This window comes from Macrobrachium nipponense, chromosome 1, assembly GCF_015104395.2.
Source record: "Macrobrachium nipponense isolate FS-2020 chromosome 1, ASM1510439v2, whole genome shotgun sequence".
Classification (NCBI taxonomy): Eukaryota; Metazoa; Arthropoda; class Malacostraca; order Decapoda; family Palaemonidae; genus Macrobrachium; species Macrobrachium nipponense.
Genome location: NC_087200.1, coordinates 162156618 through 162181023, shown reverse-complemented (window position 1 = coordinate 162181023; position 24406 = coordinate 162156618). Strand labels below are relative to the sequence as shown.

At 44.2% G+C, this 24406-nt stretch overlaps 1 protein-coding gene across 1 annotated transcript in view; it reads left to right on the top strand.

Moving 5' to 3' along the window:
• LOC135218983 (alpha-1,6-mannosyl-glycoprotein 2-beta-N-acetylglucosaminyltransferase-like) overlaps positions 1-24406 on the top strand; it is a 213038-nt gene that overhangs the window by 100656 nt on the left and 87976 nt on the right. The window contains exons 4-5 of the mRNA XM_064255421.1: positions 6135-6232; positions 13612-13713. Coding sequence (XP_064111491.1) covers positions 6135-6232; positions 13612-13713 — 200 coding nt within the window. The remainder of the gene's footprint in view (positions 1-6134; positions 6233-13611; positions 13714-24406) is intronic.

Below are 24406 nucleotides of genomic sequence, written 5' to 3'. Positions count from 1 at the left end.
CCTCAAAGGGTTCCTGTTTCTCCTCCCGCCATCCCCCAGTCGGCCGGGCACCATTTTCACCTATCAGTTCATTAATCGTATACAGAATTTTTTTTTCTTCAAAAATTTTAGTTTTATTACTTTACACTTTTAGCTCAACTTTTGAACACATTAATGATAGAAAAAAATGTGAAAAGGGGGACTTTTTAGGTTAGCTGTGTTCTAATTATCCTGATTCCCTTTATGTATTTCTTATGGGGATATTTGTTTCATATTTCGAACAAATCGTATTTCGAACAGCCTTCTGGAACGGATTAAGTTAGCAGCTTTCCTAGGGCTTAGATATTTTTACGTGGCTAGGAACGAATTGGTTATCTGGCAACGGGACCTACAGCTTATTGTGGGATCTGAACCACAATATATCGAGAAATGAGTTTCTAATCACCAGAATTAAATTCCTCTGATTCCATGTTGGCAGAGCATAGAATTGAACTCATAACTACTGATTTAGTAGGTGAACACGTAACCCATTCATCCAAGAAGGAAGTAGGGTCTGGCACTGGTCACCTAAACAAACAAACAAACGAGGTGTTACCCGTGAATTTTGAATTTAAGCTGCCATGTGAGTTGAAACTAATAGCTGTGTAATTTACTTGGTAAGAGTATTTGAAACCATATTTTACTATAAAAATGTCATAGTTCATACGCAAACAAACCTTTGGTCTTAACAATAGGATAATTTCTAGAACCTAGCCGGTTAAATTGCAGATGAAAACAAGGAATCTTGTGAGATATGGCAACGTGTGCGTATATCGTGTGAAAAGTGGTCAAGGACCGCGCACCCACGCCACAAATGAAGTCTTTTCTTAAATTGCCTGGACGAGAGTTGTGGTTGACCTCTCTTGGCCTTTACGCGGTTCATTACCTATTTCGCTTGTGTTTCTGTGTGTGTGTGTGTGTGCTTTTATATGGCTTCTTCTGCTCCTTCTCGGCCTTGTCAACATATGTGCCCTGGAACTCAAGTTTTCCGTGTTCTTATTTTTTGGCTTCGTCAGCAAGGGACCCTCACATCACTTGTAGCAGGTGTCGTTCTAAGGTTTGTACAATAACGAATCCCTGCATGGAATGCCGTGAGTGGCCTAGAGAGCAGTGGAAGTTATTTCATAGTAAGGGGGAGCATCGTAGTTTCTACTCTTCCTTCGTGGGAGGGTTTTTCTTCTCATCTTCCCGATGCTTCGTCTCCTGCCGCTGCCACACCCTATAGGCTGATTTATTATGTAATGTCGCCCCCTCTTGCCTGGGAGTTAATTTGATTCCTGAGAGAGAGTAGCCTTTTTCATCAGTTTCATAATTTCAGATTTGGGGGGTGACGCTTGGGCTACGGGGTCCACCCTCTTTGGAGGGTTTGCTGACACATGTTGATAACCGAGGTCAGCAATATTGTATTGCTCTGCCAGTGACGATTAGCGCTTTTTTGAGTCAGAGGGAAGCCTTGGTGTCAACCTACTAGTGACGTCACGGGGTCAACCATTTTGTATGTTATCGTTTCTTATGACGTCACTCCCAGTTGTCTCCGCTGCACTGCCTCGCTCATCTGTGTCGTCATCGTTTGCTTCCGTGATGGCATCTCTGCCATCCAGTTGGCTGCATCTCCCTTCCATGTTGTCGGCCCCTTCTCTCGTTGATCCATTTGAGGCTTTATGCCAGGTGATTCTTAAGAGATTGGATTCTGTTGTAGAAGATAGGTTTGCTGCCATGTCGGCTGGGAGGACTGGAAGCAAGCGTGTTGCATTGCCCACGTCCCCTGCGAAGAGATTGTGTAAGGAGCCAGTGCTGTCTTCTTCTCCTTCTCCCCCTTCTCTGCCGCATCGGTGTATCAAGCGTTGGAAGGCTAAGGACTTTGCCTTTTCTTCGTCTGCGAGTGAGGAGCGGCATGCCTGTGTTCCTGCAAGTGTTGATGTTACTGAGAGTGTTAGTGTTTCTTCCCCTGTGTGATCTGCAGTGGCTGCTTCATCCTCTGTATCCAGTTGCACGTTTGTGCTCATGTTTCAGGTGCTTCCGCTTCTCCTTCTCTAGGGACTATTCATCGCCGGAAGGATCTCAAAGCGCCTTTCAAAAGGTTGAAGGTTGTGAGCGTTGAGTTAGTGCAGCAGGAGTGCTAGCCTTCCCCTCTCCCTGGCATTTCCAGGGGTTCGACTCTGAGGGATTCTTATTCTATTTCGAGTGTTCGAGACTCCTCACCTACGCACGTATGTGTGTCCGCCCTGCACGTGCTTGTAAGCTGCCATGTTCGAGAGTCGTCTGTTGGGAGGGTGAGTAGTGATGTCCCTAGTGTTGTGGTTGGTTTGTCGCAGGAGTTGGCGCTTGGATCCAGCCCAGACAGGTTAGTTGGTGTTTTGGGCTGTTTGGCTGCTGGCTCTTCTGTTAATTTACATGAGGAAGGCATTCTAGATAAGCCTGCCCATCTTTCTCGTTGTCGGTCTCCATTGCCAGAGCAGGAGGAGGGAGACACGTAAGAGTTTTCGTCTTCCTTTACAGATATTGTCGATCTCCTTCGTGGGTTCAACAATTTTGAGAGTAGGACTCAGGCTCGGTTGTCTTTCACTCCTTTTTTGCTTGGAAGCCTTGCTGAGAGATATGCAGGATCCCAAGTCATCATTTCAACTTCTCCTATCGGGGCATGTCCAGTCAGTCTTACATAAGGTTAACGCCTCTGTTTCAGATCAGGATGGATCGCTTCCCTCTAAGGGCTCTGCCAAATTGCTTCCCCTGCCTCTCACAAGGCATAGGAAGTACTATGCTACTAACTCTACATACTTGATATCGCGTCATCTTAACCAGGACGTCATTCATCTGAAGCGGGGATTGACTTTGGAGCAGGTGAGGTCGGTGGCTCCGTCCATGTCTCCGCAGGATGCCTCAGCATTGGAGTCTACGGCAGCCTCCATGTTGCCGATGGTTTCTTGGCTGGACTTCTGGTCGGTGGTCATTGCCAAGATAGCTTCTGACAGGTCCGTAGAAGGGTTGGTGAGTACTTCCTCTCTTGCCAGTTTGTTGCAGTCTGGAGGCAATGCGTCCTAGTATCTTGCTCACCTCAGTGTTAACTTATGGGCTAACCTTCTGATTAGAAGAGATGCAGCTTTATCCAGGATGGAAAGATCGGTTGACCCTGAGTCCTTGCTGGCATTGAGGAATGGGGATCTTTTGGAATCACAATTTCTGTTCCCTCGGACTGAGCTGGAGGATGGACTGGCACTGGGCTGACACCAAGGACAGATTAGTACACCAGGCTGTATCTTAAGTCAGAGTCTCGTCCTCGGAGACGTCCAGCTCCTCCTCCTCCCCCTGCCCAGCAGCAGTCACGAAGGTCGTCACCTGGTAGGCCATCAAGGAGTTCAGTTTCGGCAGGGCCTCCCCATTCGTCCCAGCCTAGGTCAGAGGACTAACGTCCCTTTTGCTCCTGTTCCTTTAAGCTGAGAAAGGGCCCCAGGGGCAGAGGTAAAGGGGATCATCGGTAGGTTAGGCGCCTCTCCCTCTCCTATGCCACAGGTGGGGGGTTGCCTGGTTGGCCAGTGGGCCAAGTGGCAGAGTGATTGGGTGGAGAAGTTGGTAGTAGATGTTCTTCGGGTGGGGTATCTACTACCATTCAACTTCTTTCCCCCACTCTCAGACAAGCCCCTGCTCAGGAGGTTGTATCCTCCAGATTCTCTGAAGTTCTTAGCTCTCCAGGAGGAAGTACAGAAGATGCTTGACAAAGATGCGATATAGGAAGTGGTGCGTCCGTCTTCAAGGTTTTACAGTCGCATCTTGGTGCCCAAGGTGTCGGGAGGTTGGAGGCCTGCAATCAACTTATCCACCTTGAATCACTTCATCAGGAAGATGAGGTTCAAGATGGAGACCCCGCATTCAGTGTTGGCAGCTGTGAGGGGAAGGTGACTTCATGCTGTCGATAGATTTGAGGGATGCATACTTCCAGATCCCTATTCATCCAGCAAGGTCTTCAAGTTCAAAGTCCTGTGCTTCGGGCTGACCACAGCCCCTCAGTTGTTCACAAGGGTCTTCTCTCTCGTCTCATGTTGGGCCCATGCTCAGGGGATCTATTTGCTGAGGTACCTGGCAGGTTCCAGGGAGAAGCTGCTGCGGGACAGAGATTGTCTGCTTCGGTTTTGTCTTGAACTGGGCATTGTGGACAACCAAGAGAAGTCAAATCTCATACCCAGTCAAAGGATTCTCTTCCTGGGCATGGTCATCGATACGGCATTTCCAAGAGTTTTCCCGTCGGATCAGAGGTTGGAGAAGTTGCGAGTGGTGGTGCTTGACTTTCTGTCGGAACCACATCAGTCAGCTGATCAGTGGCAGGTTCTTCTGGGAATTTTGTCTTCCCAGGAGAAGCTGGTCCTTCATGGGCGTCTCCATCTAAGATCTCTATAATGATCTCCGACAGGGGACTCAACCCTGTTAAAGGTTCCTCTGTCTCTGGAAGTGAGAGAAGACCATTGTTGGTGGTTGGACGACTGAAATCTCTTGAAGGGTGTTCCTCTGTGTTCTCTCCCTCAGGACTTCCTTCTGTTTTCAGATGCCTCCCTCGCAGGTTGGGGGGCTCATTTAGGCTGTCTCATTGTCTTGGGTGTTTGGAGTTTAGAGGACAAACAGCAGCATATCAACATCTTGGAGTAAAAGGTAGCCTTTCTGGGTGTGAAGGAGTTTCAGGAGAAAGTAGAGGGTCATTTTGTCGTTCTTATGTCGGACAACACCACAGTGGTCACTTCTGTGAACAAGCAGGGAGGCCTGGTTTCACGTCAACTTCACGCCTTGACCGTCAAGGTTCACCATGTACATATGTACCTCACTGTCCAGTGTGTAGTCCTAAATGTGCATTAGCCTGGACTGGGAGCAGTGATCTAGCTTAATAATTTCTATTGTTTTTCATCATTTTGTGGAATGAAGTTAACGATAAAGCATCAAGATATAAAAAATGAGAAGGGAATTGTGTGTGTTACAGGTATGTAAGGGAGTTTATTAGTGCAGTATCAAATGCTTCTCTCAACTTTTGTTTAGTGCAGGATAAGTTAATAACATTTAATAAAATATGATTTATACGTTTGTGTTTAAACATTACATTACTTGTCTACCTAAATATGATTGCCAAATTGATTCATACATTTTGGACAGGTAAGAATTTGAATTTTCAAACTTAACTATGCCATACCATATAGTAGTACGTATTCATATATACTACAAGTGCATACTATAGTTAGTCTCAACTATACATGCACAAATACTTGGTGTTCATATATACAAGCTTATTGCAACATTCAATGGGCAAGAAAAGTTGACGGATTATGACCGGGCAGTTTATACAAATATGATAATATTTCATAATCTGTACAAATTTTTCAACTGATATTTCAATTTTAGAAAGGATTGTCTGTAATATTAATATAACTGAACATGAAAAAACATGAAACAAAGTATTTTTATCAATTGGAAAAGCTTTCAAGAAGTCAAACACTGGCTTACCCCTCCCCACCCTTCCCATAGTCCTTTCCACATACCTCCACCCCTCTCCAGAAACACTTTCCTGTTCTTTCCTCCCTCTCTCCTCAAATAACCCTTTCTCAACATATTTATGCCTGTAAGTAGTACAGTCTGACCTCGAAAATCTGGGGTTCTGTGGTCTGGGGACTCCCAAGATCCAGGGCATTTTTTAATCGGTACTGTTAGTTCTTGAGCAGCTACGAGAACGATGTGACACATTTCAGTTTTTGGATTTTTTAGGATTTTAGAGCTGAAGCTTACTTTGTAAATACACAGACAGTTTATTTCCAATGAAAATATTCTGTGAAACTAAACAATATACAGAATACAAAAGAACCTTAATTTGCATGCTTGTATATATACTCGTGTATCATGTGATCATTAAAATTTTCGTCCAAAAACGTGATTCCATCATATACATCGCGTAGTATAGTGCTAGATGTATTTTCAGTAGATTACACTACACTAGGCTGTCTGAGTTAGCTTTACTATAATGATTTACATATTTTTAACACAAGTGTAATTCAGTTAAGTTTTGCACAATATGTTTAGATTATTTTTTGGGGGAAAATCAGGACTATGTCTTCTTATAATGTTTTTTGTATTTGTGTTTTCAGGTAATGCAGATTTTTTATCCCCATTCCCTGCAGACTCATCCGCATAGTTTTCCTGGAGAATCCCAGGGTGACTGCCCTAGAGACACAAAGCCTGAGGAGTAAGTATTGGAATATAAACAAAATTTTCCCCTATCATGTTGCCTTGATACAGGCAGTTCCCGGGTTACGACGGGTTTGGGTTACGATGTTCCGAGGTTAAGGCGCTTCTCAATTATATTCATCAGACATTATTTCCAGGGTTACGACACATGTTCCAGGGTTACGATGCCTACAACACTCATCTGGCAGATGAAATATAGCACCAAAAACGCAAAATACGTAATCAATATTTGAAAGTTTTTTTGATGAAAAATGCAATAAGAATGCAGTTTACATAGTTTTCAATGCACCCAAAGCATTAAATGTAAGGTTATCTTAGGATTTTTGATGATGTTCCAACTTGCAACGGAACCCCCATCGTAACCCGGGGACTGCCTGTATATGTTTAGTTTCATCACAACCCGATTTATCATGTACGTACAGTATTTGCCAGGGTTAGGGACCACAAACACAATGAATACTGAAAATCTTCGTTAAATTGTTACCCCCCCCCCCCCCCCCTCTAAAAATGCTTATACGTAACTGCCTATTTGTTCCTACACGATATACAAATCGTCGGTCCTTTACATAAGGAATTACTTTAGGCATAGCTGGAATTACGGCCGTTAAATTCTTGAACAAGGTGGTTGGGCAGTAACTACCGTGTGGCAGCCGGGTAGGCTAGCCTGCCTGGATGTAAACACTCCACTTTGCTTTTGGCTGTCTTCCGATGAAGACGAGTGTTTGTGAGCTCTTGCTAACTGGTCGTTGATAATTTTTCCCTGTGGGATCGTTCTGGTTTATTTTTGTTTTTTAAATAATTATGTATATACAGTGTTTGATATTAATATTAATTTCATTTAATATACAAACCCACTTTTTGTGATAGCCTTTATAGCTGCCTTTCTACTTTTGTTAAGAGTCAGCGGCAAAGGTAGGCCAACATATTATTTACATACTTTCGCCCTTTAACATGAGGACGAGATATGTATTTAACGTGAGGACGAGACATGTATTTAACGCGAGTGATATTGATCCTGTAACGAGACGATGTATTCATCCGAAAATTACGCTTATGCTTGGGAATTACTGAGGGAACTTCAGAGGTTTGTCCTTGTTTTGTTTTTTTGGTAATTTCTCTTCTAATACATCCTTTCACTTACTATCGGACGAAGGTAGAAGAGGGGGCTTGTGGTGTTGGTGTTTGGGGATCTCCTCTCATTTCGGAGGGCGGTGCCCTTGGATGCGAGAGGAGTATCCTTATTACTTTAATCATTTTTTCCTTATTTTACAGACTAACAGTGGTGATTATGTTTACAGCAGTATTGGTTGGATAGCTCTTCGTATTGGTTATCCTAACCTTTGAATTGTACCTGTGACTTGTAGCATACTGTTATACCGATCCTCAAGTGTGTGTACTGATCCCCTGCTGGTAATCATATTCATTTACCACTACTACCCTGGAGTTACATCACTGGACGAAGCTTCACGCTGCACTGTGATGTTTATCTATTCCTGATGGTAGAAGCCTGGCAGAATTTGGAGGAATCGAAGAGGAAGAGAGCTCGTCAAGTGTCGTCATCCTCCTCTTCAAGATCATCATATTTTCATGTCTCCACCCCTTCGACTCCTAGGTTGCCGTAGAAGAGAAGGTGGTCTCCCCCCCCCCCCCCCCCCCCCCCCTCAAGAAGTCTCATCACAGGACTTCTAAGGGTCTGTCTCTCTCCGGTGAGACAGGTGGGTCTTCCACTGGTCCTCCCGTTCCTCCGGGAACGGGGCCCGTCTCTCCTTCCTCAGGGAAGAAGACTCCTCGGAATTCGAACCTGAGAGACTATGTTTTTGGTTTTATCCAAGGATATTACCGAACATACGTCAATCCGTTCAGGATGGATAGCACCGAGAGTTTGAATGCCTCTCTGTTACGGGCCTCTGAGAGAGGTCCGCTTCAGGTTCGATATGAAATAAATAAAAAAAAATATTTCAACACCAACAGTTGAAACTGGGGATACGAATATAGAAAGAAACACTAACACAACAAAGGCTTATTTACAAGCTTACTAACAAAGGTAAATGCAGAATGGTATCTCCTATTTACATAAAAAAAAACAGAATCTTACACTGCATGAACTGGGGGAACAGCAAGGTAATTCAAATACTTGCTGGCCGGTTTAGTGACTCGAAGCGATGACTTCACAAAAGGAGAATGGCGATTGCAGACGTCTTCTTGACTCCGTATTGCAGAAAATAATGTCTACTCTTGATACTTGAAAGGCAGGAACTCCCCAAAACCTCTAGCAGGACATTTTCTTCTTTGAAGTCTGCTCAACGTCGAGATAACTCGGTCGTCCACTCCTGAAAATGACTAGACCAGAATCCAACCAACTCTCGAGCAGCTTTTCCTCTGATCCTTCGTCGGTCTCTTTTTCTCTTATCTCTCTCGGATGATCTCTGCTGGTGCTGATCTCTCACTGATAATCTGATCTGTGGCTCTTACTGAGGATATCTCTCTGTGACTAACCGATGAACTCCCCCTCTTCTACTTCGTCCGTCGCATTTATACGGCATCCTGGGGGCGGTGCCTACGGCGAGCGTCACAGACTCCCGAGATCACCGGAACTTCTCCGAAGAATCTAGACAAGGTATTGCATCAGAAATCGCAGCGTTTCTCACGTTATATCGGCGCCTGACGAGTTCCACAACACTCCTGCCGATTCTAGAACCCTCATGAGAACAAGCACCTCCAACACAATGCGCTAGTGCCTCCTTACTGCCGAACTTCTCGTAAATGCATTTTCCTTTCCTTTATCTTCCTTTGCTATAAAGCAGTTACCATCACACTCTCCAGTGCTACTGTTTTGGGAACATCCCGTTCGTCTTGAACTACTCGTCTTCGGTATCCTGTTAACACCGTAGAACTCTTCTTTTGGGAAAACTTCACCTTCGCTCTCTTCATTAGAGAAGGAAGGAGGTACAGGAACCTACAAATATACTACATATATTTCTCTCGCGACATGCTTCTGTAGTGAACTCTACGGGTATGTGACCGAGATGAATAGTATCTTCTCTTAATTTAACTACAACTTGGGACTGCCTTGCAAGCCTCCCAAGAGTTACTTGTTTCAATTTTGAGGTACTAGTGTGTTTACAATAACAACACCACACCATTTGCATTCACCGAATAGGAAGGTTTTCTTCCCTCCCATTTCGGTTAAAAGGCAAATGCTAGAGCGTATTTTTCTGGCACTCTATAGTTCTAGCCGAACGCATTCCTTCATGAAAAGTCAAACCTCGTACCCAGTCAAAGGATTCTCTACCTGGGCATGGTCATCGATACGGTGGTTGCAAGAGTTTTCCCGTCGGATCAGAGGTTGGAGAAGTTGCGAGTGAAGGCCCGTGACTTCCTCTCGGAACCACATCAGTCAGCTCATCAGTGGCAGGTTCTTCTGGGAGTTTTGTCTTCCCTGGAGAAGCTGGTCCCTCATGGGCATCTTCATCTTTGGTCTCTACAATGGAGACTGGGGGAATTATGGTCGCCAGCAGGGGACTCACCCCTGTTAAAGGGTCCACTGTCTCTGGAAGTGAGAGAAGACCTTCATTGGTGGTTGGATGACCGAAATCTTATGAAGGGTGTCCCTCTGCATTCTCTCCCACCAGACTTCCTTCTGTTTTCAGATGCTTCCCTCGCAGGTTGGGGTCTCATTTAGACGGCCTCATTGCCTCATGTGAATTGGAGTTTGGAGGACAGACAGCAACATATCAACGTCTTGGAGTTGAAGGCAGCCTTCCTGGGCCTGAAGGAGTTTTGGGAGAAGGGAGAGTCAATCTCATGTCGTTCTCATGATGGACAACACCACGGTGGTTGCCTGTGTGAACAAGCAGGGAGGCCTGGTTTCACGTCAACTTCATGCCTTGACCATCGAGGTTCACCAGTGGGCAGTCAGCAATTCGGTAGAGCTCTCAGCCAGGTATATCTCAGGCAAATGGAATGTGGTCGCAGACAAACTCAGTCGTCAGGATCAGATCCTAGGCACAGAGTGGTCTCTTCATCAAGTAGTAGCAGACAAGCTCTTCCAGATTTGGGGGAGACCCATGCTGGACCTTTTTGCGACTCTGTTCAACAGGAAACTGGAGATATTCTGTTCAGTGGTTCCAGATCCTTTAGCGTTAGTGGAGGACGTGTTCCAACATCCTTGGGACAACCTGGAGGTGTATGCCTTCCCTCCGTTTTGTTTGATACATCAAGTTCTGAACAGGCTGATGAGTTTGCAGGGTCTCAGGATGACTTTGGTAGCCCCTCTGTGGCCTCAGGCGGAATGGTTTCCAGATCTGCTGTGCTGGAGGCTATCAGGTGTCTCCTACAAGCAAGAGGCTTTTCTCAGAGAACAGCAGGGCATATGTCCAGCAGTCTCAGAAGGTTTACCTCTGCGGTTTACCAATGCAAATGGGCGATCTACTGTGATTGGTGTCGTAAACGGGGTTTTTCTCCACTCGCAACCTCTATTCAGCGAATAGCGGACTTTTTAACCTTCCTCAGAGGTGAGAAACGTTTGTCCATTTCTGCCATTAGAGGCTACAGGGCGGCCTTGAGTTTAGTGTTACGCCTTAGAGGTATCGACATCTCATCCTGGGAACTTTCCTTGCTAGTTAAGGGGTTTGAGCAGTCGAGTTCTCCTAGGGAGCTCAAGCCTCCGACGTGGGATGTTTCCTTGGTTCTGAGAAGTTTTACTAAGGGTCCATATGAGCCTTTACGTTGCTCATCTGACAGGAACTTGACGCTCAAGACAGTTTTCCTCCTGGCCTTGGCATCTTCGAAGAGGGTAGGAGAGCTCCACGGCCTGAGCTATGATGTGACCTTCAAATTTGTCCCGGAATTCATGGCCAAGACCCAAAATCCCTCTGTGCACAATGATAGGTTCACTTCATTTTCCATTCCATCACTGAATGACTGTGGGTGGTGATGCTCAAGAGCTTTTGTTGTGTCCTGTCCAGGCCCTGTGTTGCTATCTTAAAAGACACGACACCTTAGACCAGGCTGCCGGAGACTTTTTGTTAGCACAGGACGCACAAAGAAAGAGGTGTCGAAGAATACTATCTCTTTGGATACAAGAAGCCATCAGACAGGCATACTTGACTCTTGATGATTCCGCCACCACGTTTGCGCAGGCTAGAGCGCATGACATTAGGGGTATTGGTCCTTCTCTGGCTTTCAAAAAGAACTTGGCTGTACAAAGAGTGCTGAGTGCTGGTACTTGGTTACGCTAGTCAACGTTCACCTCTTTCTATCTTAGGATGTTGCCCACAGATCTACGGACAGGTTTTCCCTGGGTCCTATGGTGGCTGCCCAACAGGTTGTGTAACTCGTAGTTGCCCTTAACAGGGCACTTTCATATATTACCTAAGATGATTGTGTGGATGAGAGAATGAGTGTGTTGGCTGGTCTCTTTCTTTCTCTTGTACCTTTCCTTCTTCCTTCGGGCAGGTTAAGGAATAGACACATCATTTGCTGGCCTGGTCTGATACAGGTGAGTAAGGTAGTTAAACTGATAGTGTGGTCACTTGGTATACAAATATCCAATCCTTTATTCAGTAGCATATGCTCCACTCCTTGGCAAGGGGGAGTTGGGATAGGTGTTAGTTTGCTATTGGACAGTCAAAGTTTCTCTTTGGTTCCTTATACAATGAATCTCCCATATATCATTGTACATCACTCAGTGTCTGGGTGGTTAGATATCAATTTATCTAGCTTCTCACAGGCTTCAGTCCCTCTCCGCAAGTCATTTCTTCTGAAGCTGGACTGGTGGGTAGGCCCCCAGCCAGTTTAGGATGTCTTGTACCTCCCTCCAAGTATGAGTTTACCCTATTGTTGAGACCGAAGGTTTGTTTGTGTATGAACAAATGACAAATTTTCTAGACAATTTGTATTTTTCATAGCTACAAACCTGAGGTCTTTACATTATACTGCCCACCTCTAGCCGCCCCGCTGTATGTTAAGACATCCTGAGTTGGGAAAGACTGACGCTGTGGCATAGATGCGTGGCCTTGACCACTCTTCACCCGTTATATGCATGCGTTGCCAGATCTCGCAAGATTCCTTGCTTTCATCTGCGATTTAACCGGATTCAGCTAGGTGCCAGAAATTATCCTATTGTTAAGACCTCAGGTTTGTAGCTATGAAAAATACAAATTGTCTTAGAAAATTTGTAATTTTTTGGCAGAAGGAAATGAAACGCTGAGCCATTTACACTCAGATCCACTTTCAGTGGGGGCTTGTCCAAGATATTCTGGAATCACTGGTCAGTAATATGAGTGGATCAAGGGGTGGTTCAAACTTTAAAACAAGGTTATCAATCCTCTTTTTGGAGAGAAACTTGTCATTGATGTCAAACTTAAGCATTGCTATTTGTAGCCAGATGGAGCCAGTTGCTTTATTGAGGTGGGTGACTTTATGTTGTCTGTTAACTTGAAAGATGTATACTTTAGGGTCTTCTTTCTTAGGTCTGAAAGGATATTCCTCAAGTTTTTTGTGCAACAGTCTTTCTGTGCAAGGTCCTTTGTTTTAGTCTGACCACAACCATACAGGATTTAACTTGTATTATAGCCTCATTTGCTGTTTTGACTTACAGGAGAGGGATCAGGCTGTTGAGGTACTTGGAGCATCTGAGAAACCTGTTACCTCATCAGACCTGTCTCAGACAATGGAGGCAGTTTATCTGGGAATGGAAATAGTATTTATATGATGGTCTTGATACCCATGTTTAAAAGAACATGCAAGCTCTGTGCTTTTGTAGAGAACACCTTGAAACTTCATCACCACCTGCAAAGTTGGGGCAAATGTTCCAAGGACGCCTGAACTCTTCGGAGAACTGGCTCCTCACTGCGTTGTTAGGATACTTGAACTCTATGGAGAAATGGTTTCTCACTGCTTTAACTTGAACTGCACCAACAGTGGTCCTCTGTAGATCAGCCAGATGGCCCTCTTTTCTTACTCTCTTTAAGGGCCCTAATGAAGCTGTCTTGGTGGCTAGATGAGTGGAACCTATGAGTAGTTTCCTTGTCTCCTGCCCCAGACATCTGATCTTTTACAGTTGCCTCAAAGGATGGGGGTGACCCTGGGTATTCTGTTTGAGTGCAAATAGGGCACATGTAATGAATGGATTTGTATGAAAAATTGTTTTGCATTATGAAAATATATCCATGTTTAACATTTGTAAGATTGCATTGTGTGCTATTTGTCAGTTAGTATCTTGTTCACAGTAGTACATATATTCTTGAAAAATGATGCCTCTAATAAAAAATGTTAACCTTATAGAGAAAACTTTAAAAGTATTCCAAATGTTTTACTATGAATACTTTTGTGTATATGTAAGTACCGGTAATTAATTTTTAATTCTGTTATCAGGGCAGCAAAACTCAAATGTGTGGGGACTCCCGATCTTTACAAGCACTATCGAGAAGCTCGTTTTACTCAAACAAAGCATCATTGGTGGTGGAAGGCTAACAAGTATGTACAAAAGTACAATTATTTATGTTAGCAATATTATGTTATGGTTATTGATTATAGTAGCTTTTCGTTTGACATTTAATTTGCAAGGTCTTCTCTATACAGTGTGTCATATAATCTTTTCATTGTATGTAGCTGGTACATATATGTATTGGGTTTGGGTATCCTATGGTCATATAGAGACTGTCTGTTATACGTAGTATTTTTATTTCCTCTGTGACATTTGAACCCATACTCTGGCAGCCATCCTCTGAGAGTTATAAAAACTTAATGAATCAAGATATACAGTAATACCTCAGTGAATCAAGTTACAATAATACTTCAATTATCCAGGTTAATAAACCCAGGGTCATGTTGGATAATGACAAATTATGGATAATGGCTGGTAAAAAAATATATGGGTGTGCAAGGGCAACTCCGTACCCTTCCTCATTTAACATTGTCAATACCACATAGCTGTAAACACTATAGCTGTAAACACTAAATATACTTAGTATAAACAACAACCATCACACTTATAAGCTGTAAACACTAAATATGCCTACTATAAACAACAACCATCTCACTTTTAAACTGAAAACTTAATACTACTAAAGCCTTATTTCCCCAAATTTGCAACAAGATAAACTCCATAAAACAGCTTTTGATGTAGGAAAAACTATTTTTGGTAGTTGCTGTTGAGTCCTCAAGGATTACCCTTCCATCGTCTATCTAGAGCTCCATAAGTGATGAAACTTTATGTCAAAGAATTCTCTTTTAGCTGGTCATGTGGCGAGGTAGTATTGTGTTGCAATGATAAACATTATAACATGATAGAGTATAAATGGACTCAGGATAAAAGGGCATTTTCTCTTATCCTCAGTGAATGTTGAAACCAAGTTACCTATGTCAAAACCTGCAAGAAGTAGCTATGTGCTTACCGTATATACTCACGTAACAAGCGATCTCGCATATCATGTGACCCCCAAATTTTCACCCTTAAAAAATGAGTTTGTCATGTATCTCACATATGCGACTTAAATTTACGAGACTAAATAACAATAGGCCAACCCATTTTCCTCCTCTTTATCTATGCCTTTTTTAGTTAGGCTAACCCCTTTTCCTCCATCTCTTAATCTATCCCATCTTCTAGTCAAGTTTAAAAAAGTAAAAGAAAATGCCAAAAGTATAGTTAGTACGTAATGGTGTATTTGTTTTGAAAATGCATACAGCCAGAAACAGCTTATTTGCTATGAACAACCAATCCAATAACAAGAGCCTTTTTGCTTGCATTTCAAACATTGTACGATAGTAAAAAATTGCCGTAGTTATGTTACAAATGACATTGAGGAGAATAGGACTGATATATTTTACATTACTATATCCTTAATTGCTGTGGATAAAAGATCGGCAAGGGCATATACTGCTAAACTTAATCTGTAAGTTTTACCTGAAGTTGAGGAAAGAATGTTGACCCGTTAGCAACTATTATCATGCATCGGCAACGTGGATGAAACTCCTGCAAACTTTGGTATAGTATCATCAAACTCGACAGTAAACAAAATTTGAGAGACGCGTTTTAATCAAAACTATTGGGCATGAAAGAACACATTTTACTGTTTTCACTCCAATAAAAGATAAATGTGTAAAGCTTGTAGTATTCTGATGAGATAAAGTGAAAATATTGAACGGAAGCTGTTGATTTTTGTTTATGCAATAAACATGCCCTCGGCACCATCTACTAACAAAAAAAATAACTCAGTTTCGTTCGCAAAAAATACTTTTTAAGTGATATTTTGGCTTGAAAACTGTATAATGTAAAATAACCTTGTCCCATATAATTAGAGTATCTTGAGATTCATTTGCATTAACTAGAAGCACGAAAGTCACTCTGATTTGAGTACAATACGTACAGCAAAACAAACTTGCCCCGCAATCGCCCTCAACTGATTCCAAACCAAATAATTGATTTCTGTGTTTGTATTTTATAATACAAACAGTGATATGAAAATACATATAATATTATTGGATGCAGTGAAGTAAAGCATAGCTTTTTAAAAGAGCCATGGAAAAGATGCATATCCATTATGTTTTTATTTTTATATTACAATACTAATATGTATACTAATGTGTTTATTACAAACTGGAATTTTATATCTCATGTAAGATGCAACCCCCTTAAAATTAGCTCCAAAATTAGGGCTTCAAAAGTCGCATGATATGCGAGTATATATGGTATGTACCATAAAAAACGGAACAAGAAGCCATTACTTTATGTTGGTCAATGCAGGATGAACCCTTACCCAAACCCCATGTCTTTTCATCAGGAAATTGGAAGGGTTTTAGGACTTAAGAGCGACTACCTAAAATAGGTTTTTCCTTCGGTAAAACCTATTTTTTAGAGGCATAGTCACTGTCTCATCCTCAAGGAGCTTTACACAGAAATTGACAGGTGACAAAAAGTTCTTGGATTATAATCCTAACAACCCAAAAACATTTTTGGCCCAGGGTCAAGCCACAAGGTTCAAGGCTCCATTCTTTATGCTAAATACCTTTAGGTTTGGTAGCGAAGAACATGAAACTAACTGCGAACTTGAGTTTTTTAGGGTGAAGTTCTGTGGTGACTTACCTAAACATGCTGGGTATGGTTGCAGTATTGATAAACTTTTCCCAGTGACAGTTAGCATACCTGCCTGTTAGGAAGACCCAGGGTTTGCTGCTGTAGCGCATATGGGTCAGGACTATCCATGCCACCTACCAATACAGTGTAGTTGAATTTGTTCAAGCTCTTGGCAATAGTTTTGCTAGAATACATATAGGAAAAAATGGGCCCTCTGCGATGTTTGTTGTGACCTCTAGGTAAACCTTAAGTGCTTGAACTGAGCATAATGTTTTGTCTGTTAAATCTAGTTTACTTAGAATAGATTTCCTTCTGATAGGAATCTCATTCTTGGCCAGGAATGACAGGTCATAAGACAATAATAATTGATCATCAGCCGGTTGCGTGATGTATTGTCCTTGTCTAAGAGGGTGCTAATATGAGCTCCTGATGCTAATGCAATCAAGAATATCGCTTATTGTAGCTTGTGAGTTGTGGTTGTATCGGGTCCACTGAATTGAGGGGTTGATCAAAGCCTAAGCACCTTGTTCAGGGACCAAGTAACTGGTACCTTTCAAGAGCCAGTCATTGTAGTGCAAAGGACTGAAGAAGGGAACTGACAACTTCTAAACTAGAGTCAATCCCATATTCATAAATCAATAGTCCCCTTGAATGCCTTGATTGTTGTAACTGCAAAGTCTTTGTTACCTAAAGGAATAAGAAATTTTAAAATTGTTTCCTTAGAATTTTTGACTGGGCTCTTGGTATGAATACAATCTAACCATATCTTCCATGCATACAGTGGAACCTCAGTTTTCATACATAATCCATTTCAGAACCTCCCACGAAAACCAAATAGATGCATTCCAGACCCCCAAATATATTTTTAAAAAATACATCTTATTGAGAATAAACATTTTTACATACAGAAAACAATGAGAAATAAATATAAATGACTAATGAAATGAATAAATGAACATTTAACATCATTCTTACCTTTATGGAAAAGACTTGTTAGCATATGGAAGACAAAGAGGAAGGGAGAGAGGTAGGAGGAGAGGTTATTGTTTGGAAGGGAATCTCCCTCCAGAGGGACTTCAGGTATAAAGGACCTATCTGGGGTTACTTCTCTTCGTTTTTTACTGCCACTATCTGAGGTTACTTCCCCTCTTCGTTTTATACTGGCACTAGGACCAGCTTGAGAGTTACTGGACCCCTGTCGCACAACAAAACTCCAGACATTTGTTTCTGGCATTTCTTTAAAGTTTGGCTAAAATTATGTAAACACTGCATTGTTATTAAACATGTTGGAGACATGGATTACAACTTCTTTGTTGGGATAATAATTCTCCACAAAATTTCTTACATCATTCCACTTTGCAAACATGTCCCTAATCTTTGAAGTAGGCAAATTATGTATGCCCATTCATTTTCTGAATTTTTCAAACCAGCCTCTGCTGGACTAAATTCTCAAACAGCAGTGCTTAGTGTAGGCATTTTCTCACTGAGATCAGCATGCAACTTCCTCAAACACTTTGTTGCAAGTTCTTTCATAAATTCTATTGTCTCGCCTTTTTTACAGAAGGGCTAGCACTATGAACTTTCATTGGCCCCATGATGGCTTATTTAGCAGTTGCACTCGAATAAAAAAGCACAAAAACAATGAACACAAAAGCAGAATGGGTCACGAAAGAAGATGGGATGCTTTGTTTGGGTGCTCAATATGGGGCCCAGTCATGCACTGTGGCCCAGATGGAGTGTTTCAGAGAATACGATAACCGAGAAAAAATTTCGGAGAAAAAAAAGTCTACGCAAACCGAAATGTACGATAACTGAGACAAAATTTTGTAGAAAAAAGAATGAAAACGGAAACGTACAAAAAGAGAGGCGTATGAAAACCAAGGTTTGACTACTGATATTACCTGATACAGCAGTCCCCAGGTTATGACAGGGATTCTGTTCCTGGCAGGGCACTGTAAGCCAAAAATTGCCTTGAAGCCAAATCATCATAATTATACAGGCAGTCCCCGGCATACAACTTTCAGAGGTTACAACACTTCAATTATATTTCTCAGAAATTATTTCCAGGTTTACGACACATGTTCCGGGGTTACAGCGCTGATCTGCCCAGAAGAAATATGACTCCAAAAATGTAGATAATCAATGTGTATTTGAAGGTTCTTTTTTTAAAAGAAATATGCAGTTTACATAGTTTTTAATTCCCCTAAAGCATTTGAAGTAAGGTTTTCATAGGATTTTTATAGATTTTCCGGATTACGGCAATTTTCGGCTTACGACGCTTAATAGGAATAAATAGCACTTACAGCGCTCTTACAGTGCCTTAAGTCCAGGTTACAGCACAGTAAAGCAGGTAACGGCATCTATTTAAGGAATTTTCTGTGGACCATATCTACCCATTATTTGTGGGAAATTCGCCCACTATTTGCAGGCTTTTCCGACAAATATGTAGTGTATTTGGATGTTATTTTCATGACTAAATAAATTTTTTTACAAAAATTATTTACTAATTTTCAAATATTAATATTGATTAATACTGTACAGTGGTCCCCCCGTATTCGCGGGGGATGCGTACCAGACCCCCCCATGAATAGTTAGAACCCGCGAATGTTTGGAACCCCTATAAAAATGCTAAAAACAGCCTATTTTGTTAGTTAAAACTCAAGAAAAACCCACTAAAAATTTTCATACATGGTTTTTTTAGTAGTTTTATCACAAAAAGTGCATTTTGTTCATGAAACTTACCTGTCAGATATATATATAGCTGTATTTCTGACGTCCGACAGAATTTCAAAACTCGCGGCACACGTAGTGGGCGGCCAGGTGGTAGTACCCATTCCCGCCGCTGGGAGGCGGATATCAGGAACCATTCCCATTTTCTATTCATATTTTTTTTCTGTCACCGGTACTGTAAACAACTGTTTGCAGTACCTCCGTCTAGGATTTTTGGATTATCTCGCTTCTAAGTATCTGGATTGACTTTTGGTTATCGACTCTGGATTGTTGGATTGGCACGCGTAATAGTGGACTGTTTTTTGAATTTGGATTGGCTTTTCTGTGTACATGATGTCAGGATCAAGTACAGGGAGTTTCAGAGTGTGTGTGAGGAGTGAATGTAAGGTGAGGCTTCTTAAACCTTCAGTTGATCCTCACACAGTTTGTATGGAATGCAGGGGGCATGTTTGTTTGGTTGATGATCGGTGCATTGAATGCAAGGATTTGACCGATGATGGATGGAAGATGTATGAGACCTATCGGCGTAAATTGGAGCGTGATAGAGTCAGGAGGTCTTCCTCCAAGAGCAGTTCTACAAAAGGTAAGGAATGTAACATTTCTCCTCCTCTAACACCGGTAGATTTTGTTCCTCCTAAACCTGTGTTGTTGCCTTCGGGCCCTATTGCTGTGTTTGGAGAAGGTAATGCCCTTTCTCTGATTCTCGAGTCTATTCGCACTCTTGAATCTAAAGTGTTGGCCTTAGAAACTGGCCCTGTGAAAGTTTGTGATCGTGCCCCTAGTGTTGTGGAGGGGGCGTCAGATCGGCCCCATAATGCCTCTAGGCTGAGACCTCAATCGGACTCCCAGGACTCAGGGAGAGGGTATGTCGAAAGCCGCAAGAGGGTTACGGGGGCTCCCCACCGATCTGGCGTCCCTTCGGCAGGCCTTGTTGCAAAGTCCCAGGCTGTCAAGGAGCGCGCACAGGCGCGCATCCTGAAGGATTGCTTTTCGTCCTCCGAAGCGTCCTCCCCGCGCAAGGGGTGGAGCGCTCGGAGAGACTCTCGTCCGCTGAAAAGGACTTTTCGTTTTGAGGACGCTTCACGTCCTGTATCACCGCGTTCTTCAGAGGACGCGTATGACGCTTTTCCTCTTCAGAAGAGAGGTAGAGTCTCAACCGACGAGGACGCTGGGTTGCGCGCACAGCCGTGTACCCCTGAGAAGCAGGTAGCTGTACCTGTGAGAAAGAAGGATGCGTCCCCTCGCCCCTCGCCTTCTCGCAGGGTCAATCCTGCTCCTTTTACTTCGTCACCTACGAAGAAAATCCTTTTGTCCCTTCAGGACCAGATTTCGTCTCTCATGGCTCAGAGGACTCGCCCAGCAGCAGTCGAGCCTAAGCGGAGAAAGGACGTCAGGCTGCCAGTCAAAAGGACGAAGCAGTCTCCTTCTCTCTCGTCTCGTTCGTCTCTCTCTCCACCTTTGGATCGTCACCGATCTCGTTCTCCTGATAGAGCTTTCGCTCAGCAAGACGCTTTGCGCTTTCGGCAGGACGCTTTCTACGCGAAGCAGGACGCTTTTGAGGACGCTCGGCAGGACGCTCTCCGTTCGAAGGAGGACGCTTTTCGGACAAGGCAGGACGCTTTTGAAAAGCAGGACACTTTCGAGGACGCTCAGCAAGACGCTTTCTTTGCTAAGCAGGACGTGTTTCGAGAGAAGCAGGACGCTTTTGACGCCTCTCGTCAGGAAGCTCGTGCTGCCTCTCGTAGGGACGTGTCTAATAGTAAGACAGTCCCCGTCGTTTCACAGGACGCTCAACGCTCCCAAGACGTTCGTCCTTCGACAAGTTTTAAGGATCGTCGTAAGGACGAGTCCGTGCCTGAAGCGTTAACTTCTAAGCAAAGGAGCAAAGGAAGGATCAGCGGAAGTCTTTGTTTAAACCTAGGCCTTCTGGACGTACGCCCTCTCCGGATGGACGATCTCCAGTTCCTCTTAGAGAAGAAGGGGAGCATAGTAGTCCAGCGAGCTCAGTCGAAGAGGAACCTCCTGTGGCTTCGTCTGTCTCCGACTATAAGGTTCTTGTGCGGCTGTTACGTTCGTTCTTCGGGGATAAGTTTCAGCCGGCAGCCCCTAGGTCTCCTTCCTCACAACTTTCGTCTTCTAAGTCATTCAAGACTCCGGAGTTTGTCGAGATGAAGACTTCGCTTTCGACCAAGAGGGCTTTCAAGAAGCTCCAAGACTTTATGTCTCGAAGGAAGGATCAGGGCAAGACGACTTTCGCCCTTCCTCCCTCTAGACTCGCCGGGAAAGGAGGCATTTGGTATGAAACCAAGGAGGACATGGGGGTGAAGGTTCCTTCGTCTGCTCTTGGGGACTTCTCCAGCCTAGTAGACGCCCAGAGGAGGTCCCTCTTATCAGCTGCAAAGGTGTCCTGGACTCCTGCGGAGACGGATCACCATTTGAAATGACTGCTGCGCACGTTGGGAGTCTTCAATTTCTTAGACTGGTGCTTGGGAGTTCTGGACCTTCAGTCTAGAAGCCCTGATTCTCTCAGTCTGGGGGAGCTGTCCAGCGTGTTGTCATGTATGGACAAGGCCGTCAGGGATGGTTCGGAAGAGCTGGTTTCTCATTTTGGAACAGCTTTCCTTAAGAAAAGAGCTCTTCTTTGTAATTTTACCGCAAGGTCGGTTACTCCCGCTCAGAAAGCGGAATTGCTCTTTTCGCCTCTTTCGGACCATCTCTTCCCCCAGGCTATGGTAAAGGATCTTGCGACTAGTTTGCAGGAGAAGGCGACCCAGGACCTCTTAGCACAGTCTTCGAGGCGCCCAGCAGTTCCTTCTACATCTTCGTTTGTGAGACCACCGAAGAAAGTTAAACCCTTTCGCGGAGCACCCCCCTCGAGAGCAGCTCCTCGAGGGAGAGGTTTTTCAAGAGGAAGAGCTTCATTTAAACCGAAAACAGCCAAATGAAGATCTTGTCCTTCAGACGCCAGTCGGGGCCAGACTGAAGTTTTTTGCGGATGCATGAAGGCAGAGAGGGGCGGACCCTTGGACTCTCAAGATCGTAGAGCAAGGGTACAAGATCCCCTTTTTACATCCTCCTCCTCTAACATCAACTCCCAGAGACCTCTCCCCGTCTTATCAGGGAGAGAAGAAAAGCATCCTTTTCGATCTTTTAGACCAGATGGTCGAAAAAAGAGTGGTGGAGCAAGTCGTGGACCTGGGGTCACCAGGCTTCTACAACAGGATTTTCATGGTACCGAAGCAGTCGTCGGGTTGGCGCCCAGTCCTGGATGTAAGCAGGCTCAATCTTTTCGTGGAGAAAAGCAAGTTCAAGATGGAGACGCCTCAGTCAGTGCTAGGAGCCTTGAGACCTGGCGACTGGATGGTGTCTCTAGACCTGCAGGACGCGTACTTTCACGTCCTCGTCCACCCTCTTTCAAGGAAGTACCTGAGATTCGTCTTAGGCAACAGAGTTTGGCAATTCAGAGCTCTTTGTTTCGGTCTCAGCTCGGCCCCGATGGTTTTTACAGTAATAATGAAGAATGTAGCGAGGTGGTTACATTCTTCAGGGATCAGAATATCCCTATACCTCGACGATTGGCTGATCAGAGCGTCGTCGAAAAGAAAATGTCTGGAGGACCTTCAATCAACGTTAGCCTTAGCAAAGTCCCTGGGACTTTTAGTCAACTCCGAAAAGTCACATCTGACCCCGACACAGTCCATCGTGTATCTGGGGATTCAGATGGATTCAGTGGCTTTTCGGGCGTTTCCATCCCAGGAACGTCAGCAGCTAGGCTTAGAGAAAGTCTCAGCCTTCCTAGGGAGAGAGACTTGCTCGGCGAGGGAATGGATGAGTCTGCTGGGCACCATTTCCTCGCTGGAAAAGTTTGTCTCCTTGGGAAGACTGCACCTCAGGCCTCTTCAATTTTTCCTAGCAGAAGAATGGAAAGCCAAGGAGGACCTGAATGCGATCCTAAGGATCTCAAATCCAGTGAAAGACCACTTAAGATGGTGGCTCGACCCTCAGAAGTTGCAAGAGGGCTTATCCCTAAATCTTCTGAGCCCCGACCTAGTGTTGTTCTCAGACGCTTCCATTTCCGGTTGGGGAGCAACACTAGGAGGGAGGAAGTGTCAGGCTCCTGGAGAGGGGAACAGGTAGCCTGGCACATCAATGTGAAGGAACTGGCAGCGATCTTCCTGTCGCTGCAGTTCTTCGAAGACAAAGTGACAGGCAAGGTCATTCAAGTCAACTCGGACAGCACCACAGCCCTTGCATATCTGAAGAATCAGGGAGGAACTCACTCCCGATCCCTTTTTCTCCTGGCAAGGGAAGTTCTGCTATGGGCAGACGTAAGGCAGATCAAGATCCTGACGAGATTCGTGGCAGGGGTACAGAACGTCAGGGCGGACCTTCTCAGTCGTCAAAATCAAATCCTGCCAACAGAGTGGACCTTGCACCAGGAAGTCTGTCAGTAACTATGGAAGCTGTGGGGACGTCCTCTAGTCGACCTGTTCGCTACGTCGAGGACGAAGAGGCTTCCTCTGTATTGCTCCCCGGTCCTGGATCCAGGAGCAATTGCGGTGGATGCGTTACTCTGGAGCTGGACAGGCCTAGATCTTTATGCCTTTCCCCCATTCAAGATCATGGGGGAAGTCATGAGGAAGTTCGCAGCTTCAGAAGGGACAAGGTTGACACTGATCGCCCCGATGTGGCCAGCAAGAGAATGGTTCACAGAGGTCATGACATTCCTTGTGGACTTCCCAAGAACGTTGCCCTGGAGGAGAGATCTACTCAAACAGCCTCACTTCGAAAGGTATCACCAAAACCTCTCCGCTCTGGCTCTGACTGCGTTCAGACTATCGAAAAGTTGGCCAGAGCGAGAGGTTTTTCGAAAGCAGCTGCGAGAGCAATCGCTAATGCTAGAAGAGCCTCTTCAAGAGCTGTTTACCAATCAAAGTGGGCCTCCTTCAGGGCATGGTGCAGAAAGGAAGGAATTTCCTCTTCCACGACCTCTGTGAACCAGATAGCAGATTTCTTGCTTTTCCTAAGAAATGTGCAGAAATTGGAAGTTCCGACAATTAAGGGTTATAGGAGTATGTTGTCGGCCATTTTTCGACACAGAGGACTGGGCCTCTCTGACAACAAGGATCTCCACGACCTCTTAAGATCGTTTGAAACCACCAAGATTCCACAAGCGAGACCACCCTCATGGAACCTCGATGTGGTGCTTAAACATCTAATGTCAAGTCCCTTTGAGCCTCTCCACGAAGCGTCTCTACGGAACTTGACGAAGAAAGCGCTTTTCCTAACTTCTCTGGCGACGGCGAAGAGAGTTAGTGAAATCCAAGCGTTCAGTAGCTAAGTGGGCTTCAAGGGGGACAACGC